General features: G+C 40.4%; 1 protein-coding gene across 1 annotated transcript; it reads right to left on the bottom strand.

The window, feature by feature from the left end:
* Window positions 1–950: 950 nt before the first annotated feature.
* Window positions 951–18,408, bottom strand: LOC117295283 (SKI family transcriptional corepressor 1 homolog-B-like). The gene is made up of 6 exons (XM_033777839.1): window positions 18,318–18,408; window positions 10,251–12,026; window positions 8,941–9,082; window positions 7,277–7,354; window positions 2,819–2,887; window positions 951–2,127 (listed from the first exon to the last, which is right to left on the bottom strand). Exons 2-6 carry the CDS (start codon window positions 12,018–12,020, stop codon window positions 2,060–2,062), a joined length of 2,127 nt encoding a protein of 708 aa, XP_033633730.1. The 5' UTR covers window positions 12,021–12,026; window positions 18,318–18,408; the 3' UTR covers window positions 951–2,059.
* Between the last annotated feature and the right edge of the window lie 896 nt (window positions 18,409–19,304).

Genomic DNA, 19,304 nt, shown 5'->3' with positions numbered 1-19,304 from the left:
TGTATATGAACCTTGTTATTATCCGCAAATGTTGCAACCTTCTAAGTCAACCTAGAGTCATCATAATTTGCTGGACATCATATCCAAAACTGTTCAGAGGTGCTAAAAACACAATTTTACAAGCATGGGACGGTTTATAGAAAAGTGCTATAATCGTTTATTTGACGGGTGCCTTAAAGGAACACGTTGCCTTGGATCGGTCAAGTTTGTCTTTGAAAAGCGTTTGTAACCGTTTTTTCTTTTTTAAAAATGCATATGGGTAGGGAAAGGAAAACCACGCAATTTTGAGGCAAATTTGTGTGGATCATTGTATTCTACTTTTAAAACATCTTTCCAACCATATGCATTTTATATAAAAAAGGGTTACAAACGCTTTTTATACACCAACTCGTCCGATCCAGGGCAACGTGTTCCTTTAAGAAACATAATGGTACCAGTGCATCTTTTGAGACGTATGCATTTGAGACTGTGTCGGTCACTGTGTCGGGCCACTATGTTCGACAGGGGCCATAATGTCTGACAGATTGATTTGTCGGGTGCAGTGGACCGGTGTCAGATGCAATTGTGTCCTCCATGCAATACTGTCCGCTCCGGACACTTTGGCATATGCAATCGTGTCCGGGGCTATGCAAAAACAGTCCGGTGGGCGACTGTACAGTACGTGTACGTAAGCGAGCGTGCATGCACTGAACATACGTAATGTTTATGCAGCATGATTATTCTCGTATTTTTATGATTGCAGCGAATACCCAACGGCCGAACATTTTCCCATGTCATTCATGACACACACTTGGCTTGTGGCGAGCGTGTTCCGTCAACCAAGGGCGTTTAATTTACTGCAAGGACGGTTTTGCATGGGGCGGACACAACTGCATATGCAAATGTGTCCGGGCGGACACAATGGCATTATGCAGCAGCGTCCGGGCGGACACGATTGCATATGCAAAACCGTCCGGCGGACATTATTGCATATGCAATAATGTCCTCCGGATAGCATTGCATAGAGGACATAATTGCATGGTGGACATGATGGGTCGGTCAAAAGGGTATGTGTCGAACACAGTTTACGAGATATGTTTTAAAAGTCGAAATAGGTGGTCAAACACAATTAATCGTGTCGAACATCATAACTGATACTTTACAGAATTGGGTAGACAAGTTAGATAATTAATAACCTAATATGTTACTATTCACAATTATGTACAGATCGTTTAAAGTATTATGAAAATGACTTTTTAAGTTAAAAAGGCCTTAATTGAGCCAACATCAACACTGATTAAGTGAAAAAGTAATATACATTGAAGAACGTACAGTGTAGACTACAAGTATAATACAACACAATTACAGACAAAACCAATATTAAAGCATTCTTGGTGTGTAGATTTCACCTAATCAAACTTGGGTTTTGTGCTAAAACGCAGTTTTTTTAATTTGTTGGGTGCTTTCATGGATCTACTTACTACAATGTATATTGGTCTGGGTTTTCGTCTTTGGTTTATATTTTTTACGAAATGTGTATACATGTATAGAGAAGACACCATTTAAATCACTTCGTTGAATTCATTTTAGTAGCCTACCCTGTGAACACATCTTAGTACATGAGGCGTAAAACAGATATTAATTATGCAAACCTTAAGTGCTTATAATTTCTGTCATTAACAATTTAGTGGGCTACAATTTTACAGACAAAGCTTTTGCGACAATCTCTTTTCAAAAGAGAATGTTTAAACATTGATCGATGCTTTTTAGTAAACTGGTTACTTCAAAAAGTCGCCAGCCATTTTTATTTATGGCTGACTTTTGAACCGTTACATTTTAGTGAATTCAAATGTTTTAGTAGGAATGAATAAATGAAGTACTGTTTTCTTTGGTTTGTGTGGGTGTTTTATGGAATTTGGGCTGGCAACCAGTTTCTGTTAAGCAAAATGTGTCTGTGCTTAGCAAGTTTTTATGAAATTGGGCCCAGAGCGGTCGATAATGACGAGAATTGTTTGAACGAGTGAACACTGACGGGTAAGAACTAAGTTAACTTGTCCACATCGGGTTACTTCGCAGACGGTCAGTCCATGCATGTGCCGTGCGAAGACAAAATATGGCGGGAAAAGTGGTTGAGGGCTCCCTGGTTCTCTGCGGAAGAAATAATAGATGGGAATAAATAAGGGAACCATTGAAGATTCTCGAAAACAAAGGTATTTTAAGGGATTCTTTATTGAAAAAGCTCTCAAAAGGTGAGGGCCAAATATCACAACCGGAGGATATTGCTTTGAAATGTTCTACTGTTAAAGAAAGATTGAGCAAGATACCATTCACATTTTGCATGTGACATATTTTGTCTGATGCTGGTACTCATAACGTACATCCCAATCATTGTAAATAGGAAACATATCTTGTACTAAACTCTGACGATTCCTTTTTCTCAACTGAATTTGTTTTAGCGCAGGGTTAAAAAAGCTTTCGGTGTTCAAATGACACCATGGGTGTTTTCACATATCATTAATATTAAAGAGAGAATCTAAATTAACCTCATAATGGCGTTGTTGTCAAGCTTGATTGTTGTTAAAGATTTTGTGGTGTAAGCATTCTATTCACGTTATTGGTGTTGTCACTTAAAAATACCAAAGAGAGAACCAAACAAACACCAGTGTGAAAGAAACAAAACATCACTGTAAAAAATCGCTGAAATGGGTGTTATTTTAACACCGTGTGGTGTAAATTGTGTTCCTTTTTAGATATCAATATTGTGACAGCACCCATGGTGCAGTTTTAACACCTCGGTTTGTTTGCAGTGGATAAACATTAGTGTTATGTTTTTGCATACCTCTATACTTCTGTTGTGCCGTGAGGTAAGCATTGCGTCTCATCTCGATCTCTGTACTCAGTTGGTGCTCTGTGAAAAAAAACAAAGAGCAAAATATAAGATGAGTTATCTCCTGAAAAAAACTAGTTCCACCAGCTGATGAGCATTGTCTTTAAACAGCATGTTACAACGAGTAACTGCTAATTGTTGTACAGTCATTTAACACCGAGAACGTTGCCAAAGGTTGTCGGTTTCAACGAGCCGAGAGAAATTTCGTTTTTTTAACCAGAAAGGACGTCGCTTATGGGGGGAAACGGTTGAAACATTTAGTTCCAAACAACGGGAGAACAAAAATAAATCCTGTTTTTAAAGTGTCGAAATTATTTAGAAGTCTTGCTTTTGTGATCTTTTTTTTGTGTGCCATTATCTGTGATGTTGTCAGTAGGCCAACACGGTGTTGTTGGGTACTTGGGTTTAAATTGGGAATGAGCAAAGGACATAATGGTGGATGTAAGAGCAAAATATGTTAACTCAAAATGCAAGCATACTATACGACTTGGCTTCTAGAAGACGTTAATATCTATTGCTTTAAACCTAAGACGGACCCCCAATGCGATGGTATTCCTTTTCCCGTGTCTCTCTTGTTTAAACACTCTAAAATAAACTGTGGGTTCAAAGAAGAAGCCATGCGCCCCCCCCCCCCCCCCCCGCGGTAAGTCTACAATGGCCGGTCGAAAAGACACTCCAGAAATATATCTTTACAATTTAGAATATAATTTTGAAATGACCTTTTATAGGGTTGGGTTGATTTCAAGTTGCCAATTGGTCGTAACTCAATCGGTCTGATTCCCGTTTCGGAAAGCGGCCGTGCCAGTGAGGCCGAACCTTAATGTAAAGTGTATATTATTTTGAAAGTTAACGAAGTGCTCTCCTATATAGTCCGTCAATTAATCAAGTGCGTTTCCTTGTATTTCCTGATGGAATAATGGTCATCAGTTCGCGTCGAATCTGGGTTATTTTTTTGACATTATACTGAGATTTCCTGACAATGCACATTACACTATCACTTTGGAATAATATTCATTTAATGCCACGCGCGCTCGGCATGTAAGATGATACTGTTTAATTTGCGTGATAAGCCCGTAAAAACGGAGAAAATCGTCCAGGTAATTTGAAGTAATTCCATTAAGATATCAGTTACAGCTTACTGTTCTCGCTGTTAAATTGGAACTGATAACACGGGGGTAGTCTTGCTGAAATAAAATATATGTTTAGCTAATCACACGTCGTTTAAAGTGTATTTCAAGTTGAGTATTACATATGAGGGCAGCGGAGCGAGGCATGAGTGCTGACCGGGTATAACCGCGAGAAGACGGGGACAGATGGAACGTTGACGTCCAAGCCTTCCTCGGGGGGAAGGGACCCGTACCCCGGAGTCTACCAAAGAGAGACGGGCAGGAAAAAAACTCTAAATCTGCCCTGAAATAATCAATTACTTTTCTGTTCTAGCTTTTCATATAGAGAAAGCATAAAGGAAATGAACATTTTAAGATCGACTTCTAGCATTAATCACAGGTAATGATGCCTTGGAGTGCATGACTTCTGGCCGCACCATTTCATTGTGTGCTGGCCCGAACAATACAAGTTTAAACATCCCTTGGCAAGCTAAGCGAACCCGGGTCTTAGCTCTGATTACTCTGACCGTCCATGGACCGTCATACCACAATAAATGACTGGGGCCCCGGGCCGGGCTTTGCCGTGATTGTGACCGGCTTAGTGGAGGGCCACGTGCTAGCCCTGGTTCACTTTTCCCCGCTCGTGGGGTGTGAAAATGCTCATAACAGGGAAAAGTGCCACAGTATACAACAAGAAAGATAAAATAGTAACAGTTTCGTTTCGTCAACACACCCCTAGAGCCAAACACATGACGCTGTAGTGAAGTCAATTCCAAAGGCTTATTAAATGGGGGTAAAGTTCTTAAATTTATGAGGCCGTGCGCCGTCCAGCGATTAAAATGAGGTAGAATGATTGAGGGGGAATCGCTCTGCAACATTTCATTGATTAAATTGTTGCCGTATTATTTATTGAGAATTAAAAGAGGCGTAGACACTTTTGGTAAAGTAATACTTGAATCAAAAGGCAGCCGTGAAAACTGCTCTGTTTGGTGTATCAGTTACCAATTTAAAAACCAAATCTTTGAAAAAAAAGATACAGTGTTCAAGATTTATTATCAATAATACGATAATAATAATACTAATAAATGATTATTAGACACTTTAAAACATTGTATCGAATGTCTTTCTCATCCCTTGTCATTTGGGCCCTCAGCATTCTCAATTCCTGATGTGGAGTATGCAAACCGGCAGCCCGGCCAAAACGGCGCACGGGTTGCTAACATAAACCATATTATGTCCTATGCAGATACCCATTATTCTCCTGATGGGTTTTGTACAAAATTAAGGGATATATTCATTACTATAAAGCGAATCATGACCGGCCTAAAATTCTGGTGACCACCAATTCTAATAATCTGCATCAGTTGAAATGTGCTCAACTCCTGCAAAATATTTGCAGCGAAAAGGGGCTGTGACGGCAAAAAATATCGTATCGCATTCGCAGGAAGTATAAACAAGGCTTAAGTCGTCGGGTTGCAGGTTTGAATCCCAGTCGTGACACTTTGTGTCCTTGGACAAGAAACTTAACTATTATAATTGCCTCACTTCACCAGGAGGTAAAATGGGTACATGTGAAGGCATGGTATTTCTTGTGACTCTCTTAGCTTGGTGCGCTACATACTTGGCAGCACAGACTGTATACTCCCAAGGGAGCTGAGATGGTTTAACGAATGAAATAATGGCTAGTGACTGGAGTAATAAGATTCATTCGCCATGAAGCGTTAACATTGACAGATACCGGCGCCACGCGATACAATTTTGCATCGTTTAAGTTGAACTCTTCTTGGAAGAGAGAAAAAAACACCCAGGAAAAATCATACACATTTTGTTTAAAAAGCATGTTTCTATGCGTATAACTTTGATGCTCTATTGGGGCGGGGTGAGGCGGGGTAGGGGGGAGATACGACCAGGCATTGGGCTGGTGTAAAAAAGCAGAGTCTCACAAGCGTTTCTTGACCGAGCGCGGGCTTAGCGCAACGGACACAAGTTGTTACAGTTTGGGTTCTGGTATAGCGGTTTGGGTCCCTTTATACCATGGAGGAAGAAAATAGACACGCGACATGTCCTCAACTACGACACTCCAACCATAATGAATTGGCCTTCGGATTAGACATTTTAATCGTGCTCCCATGTGTTGTGTAAACGCCCGGATAAGATGTCTTTACTAAAGGCAGCAAATTACACCAAAGTGGGCCTTGAGCACATTAGGCACTGAGTGAATCGCACATCATAAAAACCCTTAACCATAACTGAAATAAGTATAGTTTTTGAATAACGTTGTGATATCACCGGCTTAGAATGCTAATAAATATATATATTATTACTGTATTATCAATAATATGAATTTCAAAAATTCCTAAATTTCAATTGTTGGTGTATATGGTGTCCCAGCAACATTAATGTTCCTTACGGCTAATGAAATTTCACCTAGTGGTATGACGTTCAGTATATATGCACACAGAAGTCTTGCGCCACGATATGTACAGTGACGTAACATTTCCGCAGTCGAGATACCAATTTCGAAAAAGGGTACCATCGACTAGTAACGTAAATGCTGCTACACCTGCACACGAAACAGCCAACCCTGAGCCCCAAAATGTTGATTTATCAGTTATACTTGTGGATTTATGAAATTGAAACATTGATATTTTGCACAAAGCCAATTAGCAGGCGGCTGTGCGTGGCCCCATTATGTTTTGTCCTGTCATATTTCAAAGACTCATAAATCCAAATGCAAGGGGCCATGATACATATGGAATACTTTTCCTTCCTATTTTAAAAAGTATTCTCAGGTTTTAGTGTTTTTATTCTAAGCTTATTTTTTGTCAATGCTCAGTTTGTATTATTTTCGGAATATATTCAAACATATTTTGTGAATTGGCCCTACACCTATTATTTACGCTTCGGTAAACGAAGAATACGGCATGACAGTTTAAATAATATTCAAGTATTAATTACAGGCAAACTTTAATGGTGAACTTGCGAGTACAACGATGTAGGCCTATACAAATCTATTGTGAGAACTGTTGGATCTGAGAAGAAACCTTGTTTTGTTTTGCATAAAACCCCTCGACTGTTTACACGCATTATCGCCAAACGTGTGAACGGATACTTGATGTAATAAAAAGCACTCTCCCAAAACAAAAGATTATAATTTTCACACGGTAGAGCAGATCTTTGTCTTTATTATGCTAATATTTGTCAATGGATGTTGAAATATTACCATTTTTGTTTTGCAATACTTGTTGTGTGCGAACATTAAATTTAGTTATAGTTGATTGACACCTACATGTGCTGTACATACCTCGCGCAATGAGTTGGTGGGCAACCACATTTCTTCTATACTGTTGTTCAAGTTTAGCCACGCTCTCCACAGCAGTATCTGAGAGTTTACGGGACAAAAAAATACACCCTATAAGTACTCACAAAAGATTGTAACAGTAAAATAATCAACGGCTGCTTTATTGTAATCCTTTCGGACGTGATTACAAGAGAAATGAGCACCTTGGGCAACTTTAATTAAGGATAGTCGCCACTAGTTGTTTCTTTAGCAGTTAATCAAGCAGTGGGTATGCTAACGCGCTGAAGGGGGTGAACCGAAAATCTGTCGAGCCTGCCGTGGGGGCCGGGAGCTAAGTTTGCCCGTCTCTCTCCCCCACTCCCACGTGCCGGCAATCGTCGTGGTGCGTTCACGTTCTTCGCAAACAAAGGAATATTGGGGGGATTTTATTGGGCACCGGAAAAAAGTAATATATTCAAAAAGGTTGACTTGTGTTTGAGAGACAAAACAATACATGATATAACATGTAGTGTGACTGATTGTGATGGTTCATCTACAGCTGTATCTCACGGCCTCGGTTGTAGCGCTCTAATTGTGCTAGTCAATACATCACCCAAAACATCAAAATAAAAACATTAAAATAGAATATTGAGAGAGCTCTAAATTTGCCCATCCCCGATTTTGAGATCATACTACAGCTTGATGAAATATTTAAAAGAAAAAAAAATGTCCGTAAAAATAGTATATAATATGCACTTATTTGTTACCACTAATTAAATTCATAAAAAAAATTCTTTGTGTTATGTCATGGTCTCGCGTCAATTGGCCAGAAAATTCTGAGTTGATCAGAATGAAAAGACTGCCGCCTGGGGCAAACGTTACAATGGAGGGGACGGTCTGCACCCAAACATGGCTTAATGATGATTAAATTTAGCCGTCCAAAATGGAAATTGTGATTAAACTAGCGAAGCCACAAAATAGAGATTCGTAAATAATGGCAGAGCCGGCGCTGTAATACAACTCCCCTATGAATATTTTAAACCGATGTTGTCGTGCATAAAAAAAAACTCAACCCCATTGGACCTGATTGGTATATTATTTCCCATTCTCGTCGCCTCGTAATCACAAGTAAATGGAGGAATTATTCTTAATAACAGAGTCCTCCACGATTATCATGATGATCTTTACAATATTATTGATGCAAAGTGAATAAAGAATGAGAAATGTGAGTCAAACTGTAAACAAAGTGGCACAAAAGACAGGAATAAAAGAAATCCAACTGGGAACTGTGAAACAGTAAAAGGTGCAGAACGCGAGGACCAAATAAATTAGTTTAAGTTGCGAATTTTATAAAGGCTCAAGGGTTTAATATCAAACAATTAGATGCTCGTTTTGTTGAACTAATCTGTTTCATTCATTCATAGCTTGGGTGCCCTTTTTATCCCCAATCAAACTTGCAAGAGGATAAGAAACTAAAACACCCTTGTTGCAAAAATGTGTGCGCTCTCAGATGCACAAAAGGCTTTTTTTAGTGACCTCTTTCTCAAAAACTATACGCTACTTTAGAGGAACCCGTTTTTCACACTGTTTCACAACAGCTCTCCATTGCTCAAGCCAGTTTCTATGCTAACAATTATTTTGAGTAAAATCGAATGATATGTAAACGACGTTTTAGAAATAATATCTACCTTCAGTCTGGCTGTGCACGGCGTGCTCTTCGTCTTCGCTTGATAGTGACGGTGTAGGACACGCCTTGATGATGTGAGTTGTTGACGGCGGCAGATGACCGACTGACAACAGGGTGTCTGGTGATGCCCTTGGACTTTCAATCTTCAAGAAAGAAACATTACATTCATGTTTATAATCAGCCTATTCTTTAAAGGTATCCATCAATACAATCATCTTAGTTTTGGGTCATTACTCAAAATAAATGTTAACATAAAAACTTACTTGGTAACGAGCAAGAACTGTTGATAGTGAAAACCATTTTGAGAAGCGGCCCCTCTGAAACGTAGTATTTGAGAAAGAGGGAATTTCTAACACACACAAAATGAAAAAGTCATTCCTGAAGCCCTGTATTGGGCATCTGAAACATAATGTGTGCAACAATGATGTTTTTTCTCTCATTATTCTCTTGTAAATTCGTTGACCAATCGAGCCAAAATTTTCACAGATTTGATATTTTATCACTACATCAAGTGAGGGTACTTGTCTTTGAAAGTATAGTACCCTGCCTCTAACCTTCATCTGAACTTTAGAAAACAACTATCCTTAGTCTGGAATCAGACCTCACTCAGTGTGTTTTAGTTCATTCACCCTATCCCTTTTCAGAGTGCATGTTATTGTCTGATGTGTTCATTAATTAAAGTAATTGTCATTTTAATTTGAGTAGTTGCCGACTTTGTAACGCATGAAAGGCGTGCTTTCTTGTTTAGATGTGCAGTACGCTATATCATGGGGTGCACATGGCAGGGGGACGTTCATTGTGCCAGTCCCCACCCCACTCCTCCCCCTTAAACAAGACATGTGCTGAGTTGCTTTTTGATCATGATCAGTTTCGAATCCGTCGTTTTCTGTATCGCGCTTTTGCTGGAGAAAGTAACAAACAAACACTCCATTGATGTCACTGGCCAGCCAAATTAAACTAAGCCAGTTGACTCTGAGTTAAAAAGAATTGCGCTTATTCAGTTTCTCTGATCAATGTTTTCTGCTTCACCAAATGGCTCATTACAAGAATGTAGTCATTACTTTTTTATTGTCTTTTCCTTTTTAATCGTGGAAATGTCGTCACACGGACATACAAATAGTCTGTAGTCCCTACGTCAAAGACTGCCTCGGTGTACGTCTGAAGATCCAAAATAACTTTAATCAGTTCCCGTGTTAGAAGCGAATCCAGTAATCATTGGTTTAGTTACCTTGACAAACAGTAATGACGATGAATAAACAGCTGAGACTCATCGCCAAAACCCTCAATTAATTACAGGAATAGTTCACTTACCTTTGCAACTGGGGTAGTTCTTTGAGGGCGTTCAGCACCGAGGTCGAGTCTCTCACGGAGGCACTCACCGCGCTCGTCGGCCAAATCCGCACCTGCGTCGAGCGAGCCAGAGCCCCTTGAAGACGGTGTCCTTTTCACGGTCGCGTTGGACTCCTCGTGCTTGTCATTCTGGTCGACCTCGGGAACGAGTTTGCGGGTCAGGTGGTTCAGATTTAACGGTTTTTTCTGGTCGTCAGGGGTGAGAACCTGGTGGTGTTTTGGTTTGTTGTACGAAGATGGTTCGCAGCGTTGGTCCTGCTGGGCAGATGATACGAAACATTCTTCTGTGACTGATTTTGGCGGGAACATGAATCGTTCTGCATTTGAGAATGCTCCTTCGGGGTCCAGGCAACCTTTGCTTGTTATCACGGGTCGGAATGCTGAGGTGTAGTAGGCTGCCTTTCTGAAGTCAGGGAGGTATTGATGTCTGTTTGAGACCCCTTTCGGTTTCGACATGCCATATTTCGACTCGAAATCATCCCATTGGTTTGGTTTCTTGGTAGGTGTATTAGTGGGTGAGCCTTGGTCAATGACTGTATGAATGTCTGAGTCCGGACCCATTAAGGGTTGGTAGTAGCTAGCGTTAGAAACAAAGGGCATTCCGATCGATTTAGGCCACATGGTAGCAGATGGGAGTGGACAACCCGCCCGGGCTCCAGACCATAGGAACTCCATGAACGGGTGCTGCCTGAAACTCGACGGTGATAGATGGCCGTGAAAGACATTCACCGGGTAGGTTGGCATAGAGTTAGTAGGTGGGTCTTCCGGCAAGGTTTCGGTGAAGGTGGTTGGTGTGGATCGATTTGGGATCGGCATGAGAGGGTACGGGACGTTAGCAGCTGTCATTAGTGTTGGATCCTGTTCCTGGACCGGCTCGTGGCCATATCGACCTCTCTTTGGTGGGCTCGGGAGCAGCCGTTGTGCTGAGCTGCTCCTGCTGTCGATAGGGCAGCCGAATGAGGTTGGTGGCATCTTGCTAGAGCTCTCACAGACAGATCGCTTCCGGCTACCACCATTAAACATAGCCTTGACGTCTTCCCAAGCGTGGAGAAGTTCCTCTGAAGGGTTCCTGTCAACCAGTTTGATGTGCCTTCTCCAAGAGTTGAAATTGGGGCCGTCTGGTGGATGGAACTTAGAGTTGGGCATACGGTGTGCGTGAAAGATGAATTTATTAGGGGAGGAGAATAGGCTACAGTAGGAGCATCTGATGCATTTCGCACGGGAGCTATTGTATCGAGACGGCACAAAGGCACCCTGGCAGCCCCATGTACACTCGTGGTACACCTCGAAGGAGAAATTCTCCGGCAGTTTAGGTGGACGGTTCTCGGTAAGAAACGACTTACACAGTCTCTCTGCCTCCCGTTTGTTGATCATTCCGCACCGGCGAGAGGACACCGGCATCGCATTGGCTCGCCGGAGTATTTCAAGCTGGACTGGGGTGCATTGCACGCATGTGATGCCTAGGGCCACGCGGCGATTGTGAATCTCGTTATAACTGAACTTCTTGAGGAGGGTGTTGGAGATCTGAGCCAGGCAGAGTCTCTCCTGGCTGTCTATGATGAGAGCAGCTATCTGGACTCCGAAGAGGTTGACCATATAGCATTGGTTGTTACTGTGAGTGCATTCAGGCTCCGATGACATGGACGGGGTGCGACTGTGCTCCCTCATGCCATGTTGTTGCTGGTTTGGGCTCGGTGCTGTTTCTGGTGTTTGGCGTGGTGTCTCTTCCATAATGAACTGCTGACAAAGAAGAGGAAATTAACACAGTCAGTTTCCCGTATGTTTTATAAAAAATCGATATCTGAAATAAAAAGTGGCATCCCCTTAACATTAGGTTTGGAATTGGATCGGAAAGTTTGTATATCATTTAATATGAGAGTGTTGCTCTACGTGTTATTGCCAAATGCGTGGATAGAGATTGTGCCTTTGTTGATGTGCTGGGTGTAATGGGACTAAAGTAGCTATAGTGTGACCATAATCAGGTATTCACCCCTTGAGTTGTCTGCCCTTGGTATACCAGAAATGGGGAACAATATGGGAACATAATTGGGGACTAATTACCCTAATTACATGTGTGGAGGCTCTTCCACATCAATATTATGCCTGTGCCCCGAAGGGTTCTAAAAATTTGCCGAGTTTCGGCTGTAGCAAGACTTTTCGTCATGTACATTTATTTTAAAGACATTGGACACTATTGGTCATTGTCTAAGACCAGTCTTCTCACGTGGTGTATCTCAACATATGCATCAAATAACAAGCATGTGAAAATTTTAGCTCAATCGGTCGTGGAAGTTGAGAGATAATAATAAAATAAAAAACACCCTTGTCACACGAAGTTGTGTGCTTTCAGATGCTTGATTTCGAGACCTCAAATTCTAAATCTGAGGTCTCGAAATCAAAATCGTGGAAAATAACTTCTTTCTCAAAAACTACGTCACTTCAGAGGGAGCTGTTTCTCACAATATTTTATACCATCAACCTCTCCCCATTACTCGTAACCAAGAAAGGTTTATGATAATAATTATTTTGAGGAATTACCAATAGTGCCCACTGCCTGTAACAGCGCAAAAAACCTAGAATAGACACATTTGTAAGATTTTGAATATACTTTTGTCATTACTCAACATCTTTATATTTCCACTCATAAAATGCAAACAATAATTCTTATAGTAAGAGAGCGAGAACGAACATTTCTGGACTTTCAAAAAAGTAAAACAAAGATTGGAGAATTTTTGTTTTTTTTAACTGCTAACCCATTGCCCTATGCACACTTCAAATCAACCCACACAAAAAGCACATGGGAAATCAGAATGAATGTAATTATTATACATCCGCGGTGACACGAAAACCTCGTTGAATAATTGAGGATAAAATACACCGCCAGAGCATGGATGAAATCGCACATAATCGTTAAAAGCTTGTTGGGGAGGTGTAGACAATTAATCTTTGAAAAACAAAAATGAATTTCGCTACCCTCCCCCCCCCCCCCCCAACGGAAATAATTAGAGAAATTCACAATTCCCAGTACAACGGAAATCTCCGTTCCATAAAACCATTTCCTGCTTCTTTTAACAATGCTTTTCAATCGCATAGTTAATGCAAGTAAATGTATAACTCCCACGCAACTATAACTCCCATTTTACGCTCTCTGCTATAACAAAGTATTAAATGTATTCAATCGCACATTATAAAACAGAACAGCTTCATAATATTTTAGTGCAAAATTGTCATTACTTTTTCATTGCGTCGACCGTCGCTAGAACCACTGATTGGAGCTTTATCATTCGTGCTACAGAGTCGAGATTGCGAAATTATTCAACAGGTTTCTTCACTGGCTTCCATTAGTAAATTACGTTAATTAAACAAAACCGCAGAGTCGCCTGACCAGACAATGTACTTAACTGCTGAATTTTGTCAAAAACTGTCCGTCGCGCTTCGTCGATCTAATTTTTTTGTTCTCCTCCGCGGTAGTTTATGTATTGGAGGAAAATAAATGGTGACTTACAATGACTTTGTTTGTGTATAATTACGTTAGTAATTTTTAGACGGATTACCGACACACGGGGGGGGGGGGGGGGTGTTGGATAAGGGGCAGTCACTTTTGTGTCTATACGGTTTATATTGTTTTGTGCGAGTGTTTTTCTCTCTTTTAGTCTTACAGGAGCAAATGATCTGTCTGTGATGTATGGGGAGATGGTTCATTGATACTGGAGTGAAGTTCGATTTTGATGATGATTAGGTTTAGGGGCTGTACAATTCCACAACAACACCCCCCCCCCCTTTTGGTTGATTAGGTTGTCGCTAGAGTATGGGATGGAAGTGACAAGTTGTTACGAATGATTACCCCATAATAGGATGCGCCAGACAACGTGGATGTTACTTCATCTAAAATGGAAAAGATTGGATTGCTTCAACTAAATAAAAAAAAACTGAAGACCGTGCGCTTCTGTGCGAGGCCCAAAACAACGTGGTGTGTAATTAAATAGTAATCATTTCCACTGCGACTTGGATAACTGTATTGAAACTCAGTATTTTGGTTAGAAACGTTCACAGAATGGACGAAAAATAGACCAGCATATAACAATGATGTGAAAATTGTAACTGGAAATTTATTATTGTGGAATTAGCATTTTATTTGGGGAGAATTAAAGTGACGTGTTATATAGTTTGCACAAAGAGCATTCACTGGTATTTCTGAAATCATCTGATGCAATTCAAATAAGGATCGAATTGGCATATAATTAATCTTAACAAAATGTTTAACAATCACAGAATCCCATTTCACCCCTCAAATTATTCTCCCCAACATCAACATGTGAGAGCCATTTCTTCCAGGCCGAACCATCGAAATAAACCACAATATTGACAGCACGAGCACCGAGCAGAAATGGATTTTGCAACCCACCCTCTCCAGGACAGCATCAATGCTTTTAGCAGGGTATAACAATTCAATATTCATGATGAAAACTCATGGGGGTCAGACATCTACAAGTGACAAAATTAATAATATACAATTCGGTATATCATTTATCTCTCAGCCGTTATACATTTATTGCCTAATCGAAAACTGGGAAGATCATGTGTGATTCTGAACTGACCTCGGCCAGTGGTTTCGAAGAGAAAATTACAGAACTCAAGTTGCCATATTTTGTTAATGGTGTGATCATCGCAGTTTTAAAGATTTCAAAGTCAAAGATAATTTTGTGATGCCCTAGTTTTTTTTTTTTTTTTTAAATAGAGTCTTCATCAAAGTGGATAAAATATATAACTACACCTTGAATAACGTGTGAAAGGCCATCGTATTTCATACACTTGTAGAGCGAAATGTGTTACGAACCCAAAACATCAAATGACGTCGTTTTTCTGTTGCGTCACACAATTTTGTGTACGGGAGATTTTAATTCATGAAAATCTTTTATTCAATCGAAATTGTGCTTAAGTTGACCTTTTTACTCAAACGAAACACCTTCTGTGTAGAATGTTCCAGCCAGCTAAAGTAGGTGACGTCATGCTTAGAGAGTATTAAATAAATTTTACACCATCTTAAGAGGGAGGTCCGAGACCTGTTATTTTCCCCACTTTTACAAGGATTGTGGTATTGGCTTACGGGACAAAAATAGCATTGCTTTACTTAAAGACACTGGACACTATTGGTAATTGTCAAAGACCAGACTTGTCTTTTGGTGTGTCTCAACATGTGCGTAAACTAACAAACCTGTAAAAAATTGAGCTCAATCGGTCGTCGAAGTTGCGAGATAATAATGAAAGAAGAAAACACCTTTGTCACACGAAGTTATGCTTTCAGATGCTTGATTTCGAGACCTCAAATTCTAAACTTGAGGTCTCGAAATCAAATTAGTGGACAATTACTTCTTTCTCGAAAACTATGTTTCTTCAGAGGGAGCCGTTTCTCACAATGTTGTATACTATTAACCTGTCCCAATTACTCGTTACCAATTAAGGTTTTATACTAAAACAAACTTCATAATAATTATTTTGAGTAATTACCAATAGTGTCCACTGCCTTTAAAAAGTAGGGGTTTCAATTGTTGACGCATTCTCCTGTCTATTTTGGTTTATTGTTATTTTGTTTTTCAAATGATTAGGGTTTATTAGTGAGTAATAAAACAACTATTGAATGTTTTTGTTCGTGCAATTCGCCTCGTGACATGGAAACGCCAGATTTGAAAGGCACGGTATTTAAACGGAAACTAATATCCACCAGTCGAGGAGTATATACGCATCTAGAAATAATAAACCTGTTCTCACTATCGACTATTCGATTACAATACACGGTTATAGATACGGGGGAGTCTTGGGACTTAATCCGGTATCGGAGAGATGATCCGATGATCTCTTTTCAGTTTATCACTCTTCATTTTCCCCCTATTATTCTTCTTGTTCCTCTCCTTCTTAATGTTGATGTTTGTCTTTTACTGCTGGAGATCGTCTCCTGGGTTAGGCGTGACACAGAGCTTCGAGCGGTCCCGTTTCTTCAAGACCTCAGCCGATTATCGCGATAAGTTACCGATGCTCATAGTTTAGGGTTGCGTCGGGTGAAGTAATAAAAATTCATGGCGGTCAACGTCTCGGTGTCGATTTCAGTGATTTTGAAAAGTAACGATTTTCTGATTAAACTGGGCCGGTCATGACTAAATCGTTTCGCTGATTTGATGACCAAACAACTCGTTTGAAACACAAATGTCTGTATACCTTTTCTCCTTTTTAAGGGCATTTGACACTTAACAAAGTTGTAGAAAACCACCACCCCTTGTTTGGATGTCATCAATTAAAACGTGTATGATAAACGTGCACAGAATTTTCTTGAACCAACCCATACACATTTGTCGTTGTTTTCAGTGAAGCATGGCCAGCAAATATGCTGAAATGTACGCAAGCTGATTGTATGGCCCACGTTCATTCATGAACAAGATGAGTTAATTGCTTTCTAACAGCGCTTTTCACAGTATAACCATGGAGATAACGAACCATTTTCTATAAAATACGACCACGGGAAATTTCTGGGAGTTTTAACCTCACCATCAACCAAGTCCGTTTTACACCTAATGCAATTTTCCTGTGAAGAATTAACCCACATCAAGCTAACCCCAGGGTGGTCTCACTTAGCTCTACCCCCAAACATGGGTAGCCCCTCCCCGGGTATTTCCCGGGGGTTTGCAGGGGTAAGCGATTCACAACACACGGGACCTCGGCTTAACGGCCGATCCGAAGGACAAAGCAATATTATGTTTGAGTGTCAAACACCCGAGGTCCAAAACCCACAACACCAGAGCCCAATTTCATAAAGCTGTTAGGCAATTGTTTTTGCTAAGCACAATTAGTGATTCGCCGGTCATAATGCAAACTTAATGTGATTTGGCTACATGGTAAACTGTTTCGGCTAAGAAATACTATTCGGTGCTTAGCAAGTGTTTGTGCTTAGAGGTTTTAGTAAATTGAGGCTTGAGTTTGGGCCAGGTACACTGGACAACTCGGCCATTTTGTCCGATCGGTTTATTTTAAGAATCGGTATCGATTGAAACGAAAAACGCTGTGTCTGACTAAACTTCTGCTAGTTATCAGATTCAAAAATACCACCGTCTGAACGATTGTAAAAGTTTAGAATTTATTTTTGTTCACAATCCCGAAATCACGCTCGTTGATTTCGATCCATATTATCACCCGTTTATAAAAACATATGAAACCACCGTCATAGGTCTATAAAATTCACAAAAAGAAACTCATATCAAAAAAATACAATGTAAAAAATCAACGGATTGGGTGTGGTCACCTTGGTTCGGGCAGCGACCACTCCTAAAAATGTGCCCTGCAAGACTCGGGCGTATGCCAACGTTCAAAATGCGCATTTTCTTCTTAAACAAAGCAAGGCAACTTGTTGAAAGCAAAGGTGACAAGACAGCATTAAAACACGCGCCTGAATTTCACGGTCTGTTGGTCGAATTTAACATCTTTACTCGTAAACGCGTCTTTAATATCTCACCGTTGGATCGGTGTTTAAGTTGATTTCGGTAAAGCTTTTGTCTATAATCGGAATTCACATTTGGCTAATTATTTGAAAAAGTTCTTTCGTCGAAGATATTTTTTTTCAGGAAATTTCAGATTCATTACCAGTTCCAGTCCTCCTGAAAAATACTCGTCTGAAAGACAGTCAAATTAAGGCGAGGTTTGCTATAGCAGCATGTGAAAAAAACTCTTTTGAGTACAGTGCTGGTTCTCAAAAAAACCTATGTTGACAACTCGGTTTCGATCAGATGCTCTGATCGTCTTCAGGAGAATACCGTTAAAATTAAGAAAATAACATTTTTACCGTCGACTCATCAAGTTAGTATTTTGAGGTTTGTATAAATTTTTAAAACAATAATCGAAAAGGCGAAAAGATGAAATGATTAAGTTCTTAAACAAACGCATCCACTCGACATCAACTGCCAAAATATTTAGCAAAATATTTTGGATGATAAACAAAAACAAGAATTCTAAAATGAAATTTGACGTAAGCACGGTACTCACCGAATTCGGCGCTCGTTGGCGATCTCTTCTGTACCGTAGATTCCGTCAACCACCTGGCGGAGAGAATCCAGCTCCGACACGCTAATCTCGTGGTGCTCCCCGGACTGATAGACGACCTAACCGAAAGTGGTCGCCCCTTTCCAAATAATACGGTTTAAATACCGCTCCCCCCCCCCCCCCCCCCAAATCCACAATTACCATAACAATCTTAGACAGCCGGGCACTTAAGCTTTACGACGGGGATACAAGAGGAAAATAATAGGTTGATAACAAAACAAATTATGAATTATTCAACAGGTGGGCGTGGTCGATTGGGGGAAAGTCCACTAGATTCATCAGATTGTGTGATGTCATTTGCATTACATACACAGAGTAATAATATGATTATGAGTTTATGATAGACTGTGAGGCATGTGGTTACCGCAATGATTATAAAGCCAGTACCTGTGTGTGCTGTGTGTTGATTGGCGAACAGCTGGGTTGAGCCTCTGCGCTCGTGGATGGATATACAGGCAGTGTGTTATAGGGGCTACTGGGGGAGGGGGAAAAGGATGTGAACACAAAAGGCAAGTTCCAAGCTCACTGGTAAAGTAAACCTACGGTGTATTTCTATAGGCACGTGTTGGACATATGTAAACCGGAGCATCTGTAGAGCGTGTGGAAGAAGCTTGATTAGATCAACTTTATCACGCTACGGTTTGCAGCTGATCATTATGAACACAAAAATCACCCCTCCTCCCACCTCCCTCTTCAAAACAACTGTTTCGTCGAGTTTTGTTTATTACGAACTGTCGCTTGAGGGCGCCATACTTGGCGACCTTTTTCCGATAAACGCATCAGAAACTGTATTTCTCGATAGCTTTACTGATATAAAAGGTTATCTAAACTGCTTAAATTTGTACTGATACTGCTTAGATTTACTGATCGGCGTTTAGGGGGATAACCGTTTTGATTAACTGAACTGTATGCTGTTTAACTGGACTGAAC

This window comes from Asterias rubens, chromosome 10, assembly GCF_902459465.1.
Source record: "Asterias rubens chromosome 10, eAstRub1.3, whole genome shotgun sequence".
NCBI classification, from domain to species: Eukaryota; Metazoa; Echinodermata; class Asteroidea; order Forcipulatida; family Asteriidae; genus Asterias; species Asterias rubens.
Note: the sequence above shows the minus strand (reverse complement) of the source record. Positions and strands in the feature narration are given on the sequence as shown.

Coding starts and splice junctions, on each gene's coding strand:
- LOC117295283 (XM_033777839.1), bottom strand. CDS start 12,020: ATGGAAGAGACACCACGCCAAACACCAGAAACAGCACCGAGCCCAAAC. Junction 7,355..8,940: donor CGTGCACAGCCAGACTGAAG/GTAGATATTATT, acceptor GTAAACTCTCAG/ATACTGCTGTGGAGAGCGTG. Junction 2,128..2,818: donor GGCACAACAGAAGTATAGAG/GTATGCAAAAAC, acceptor TTTCTTCCGCAG/AGAACCAGGGAGCCCTCAAC.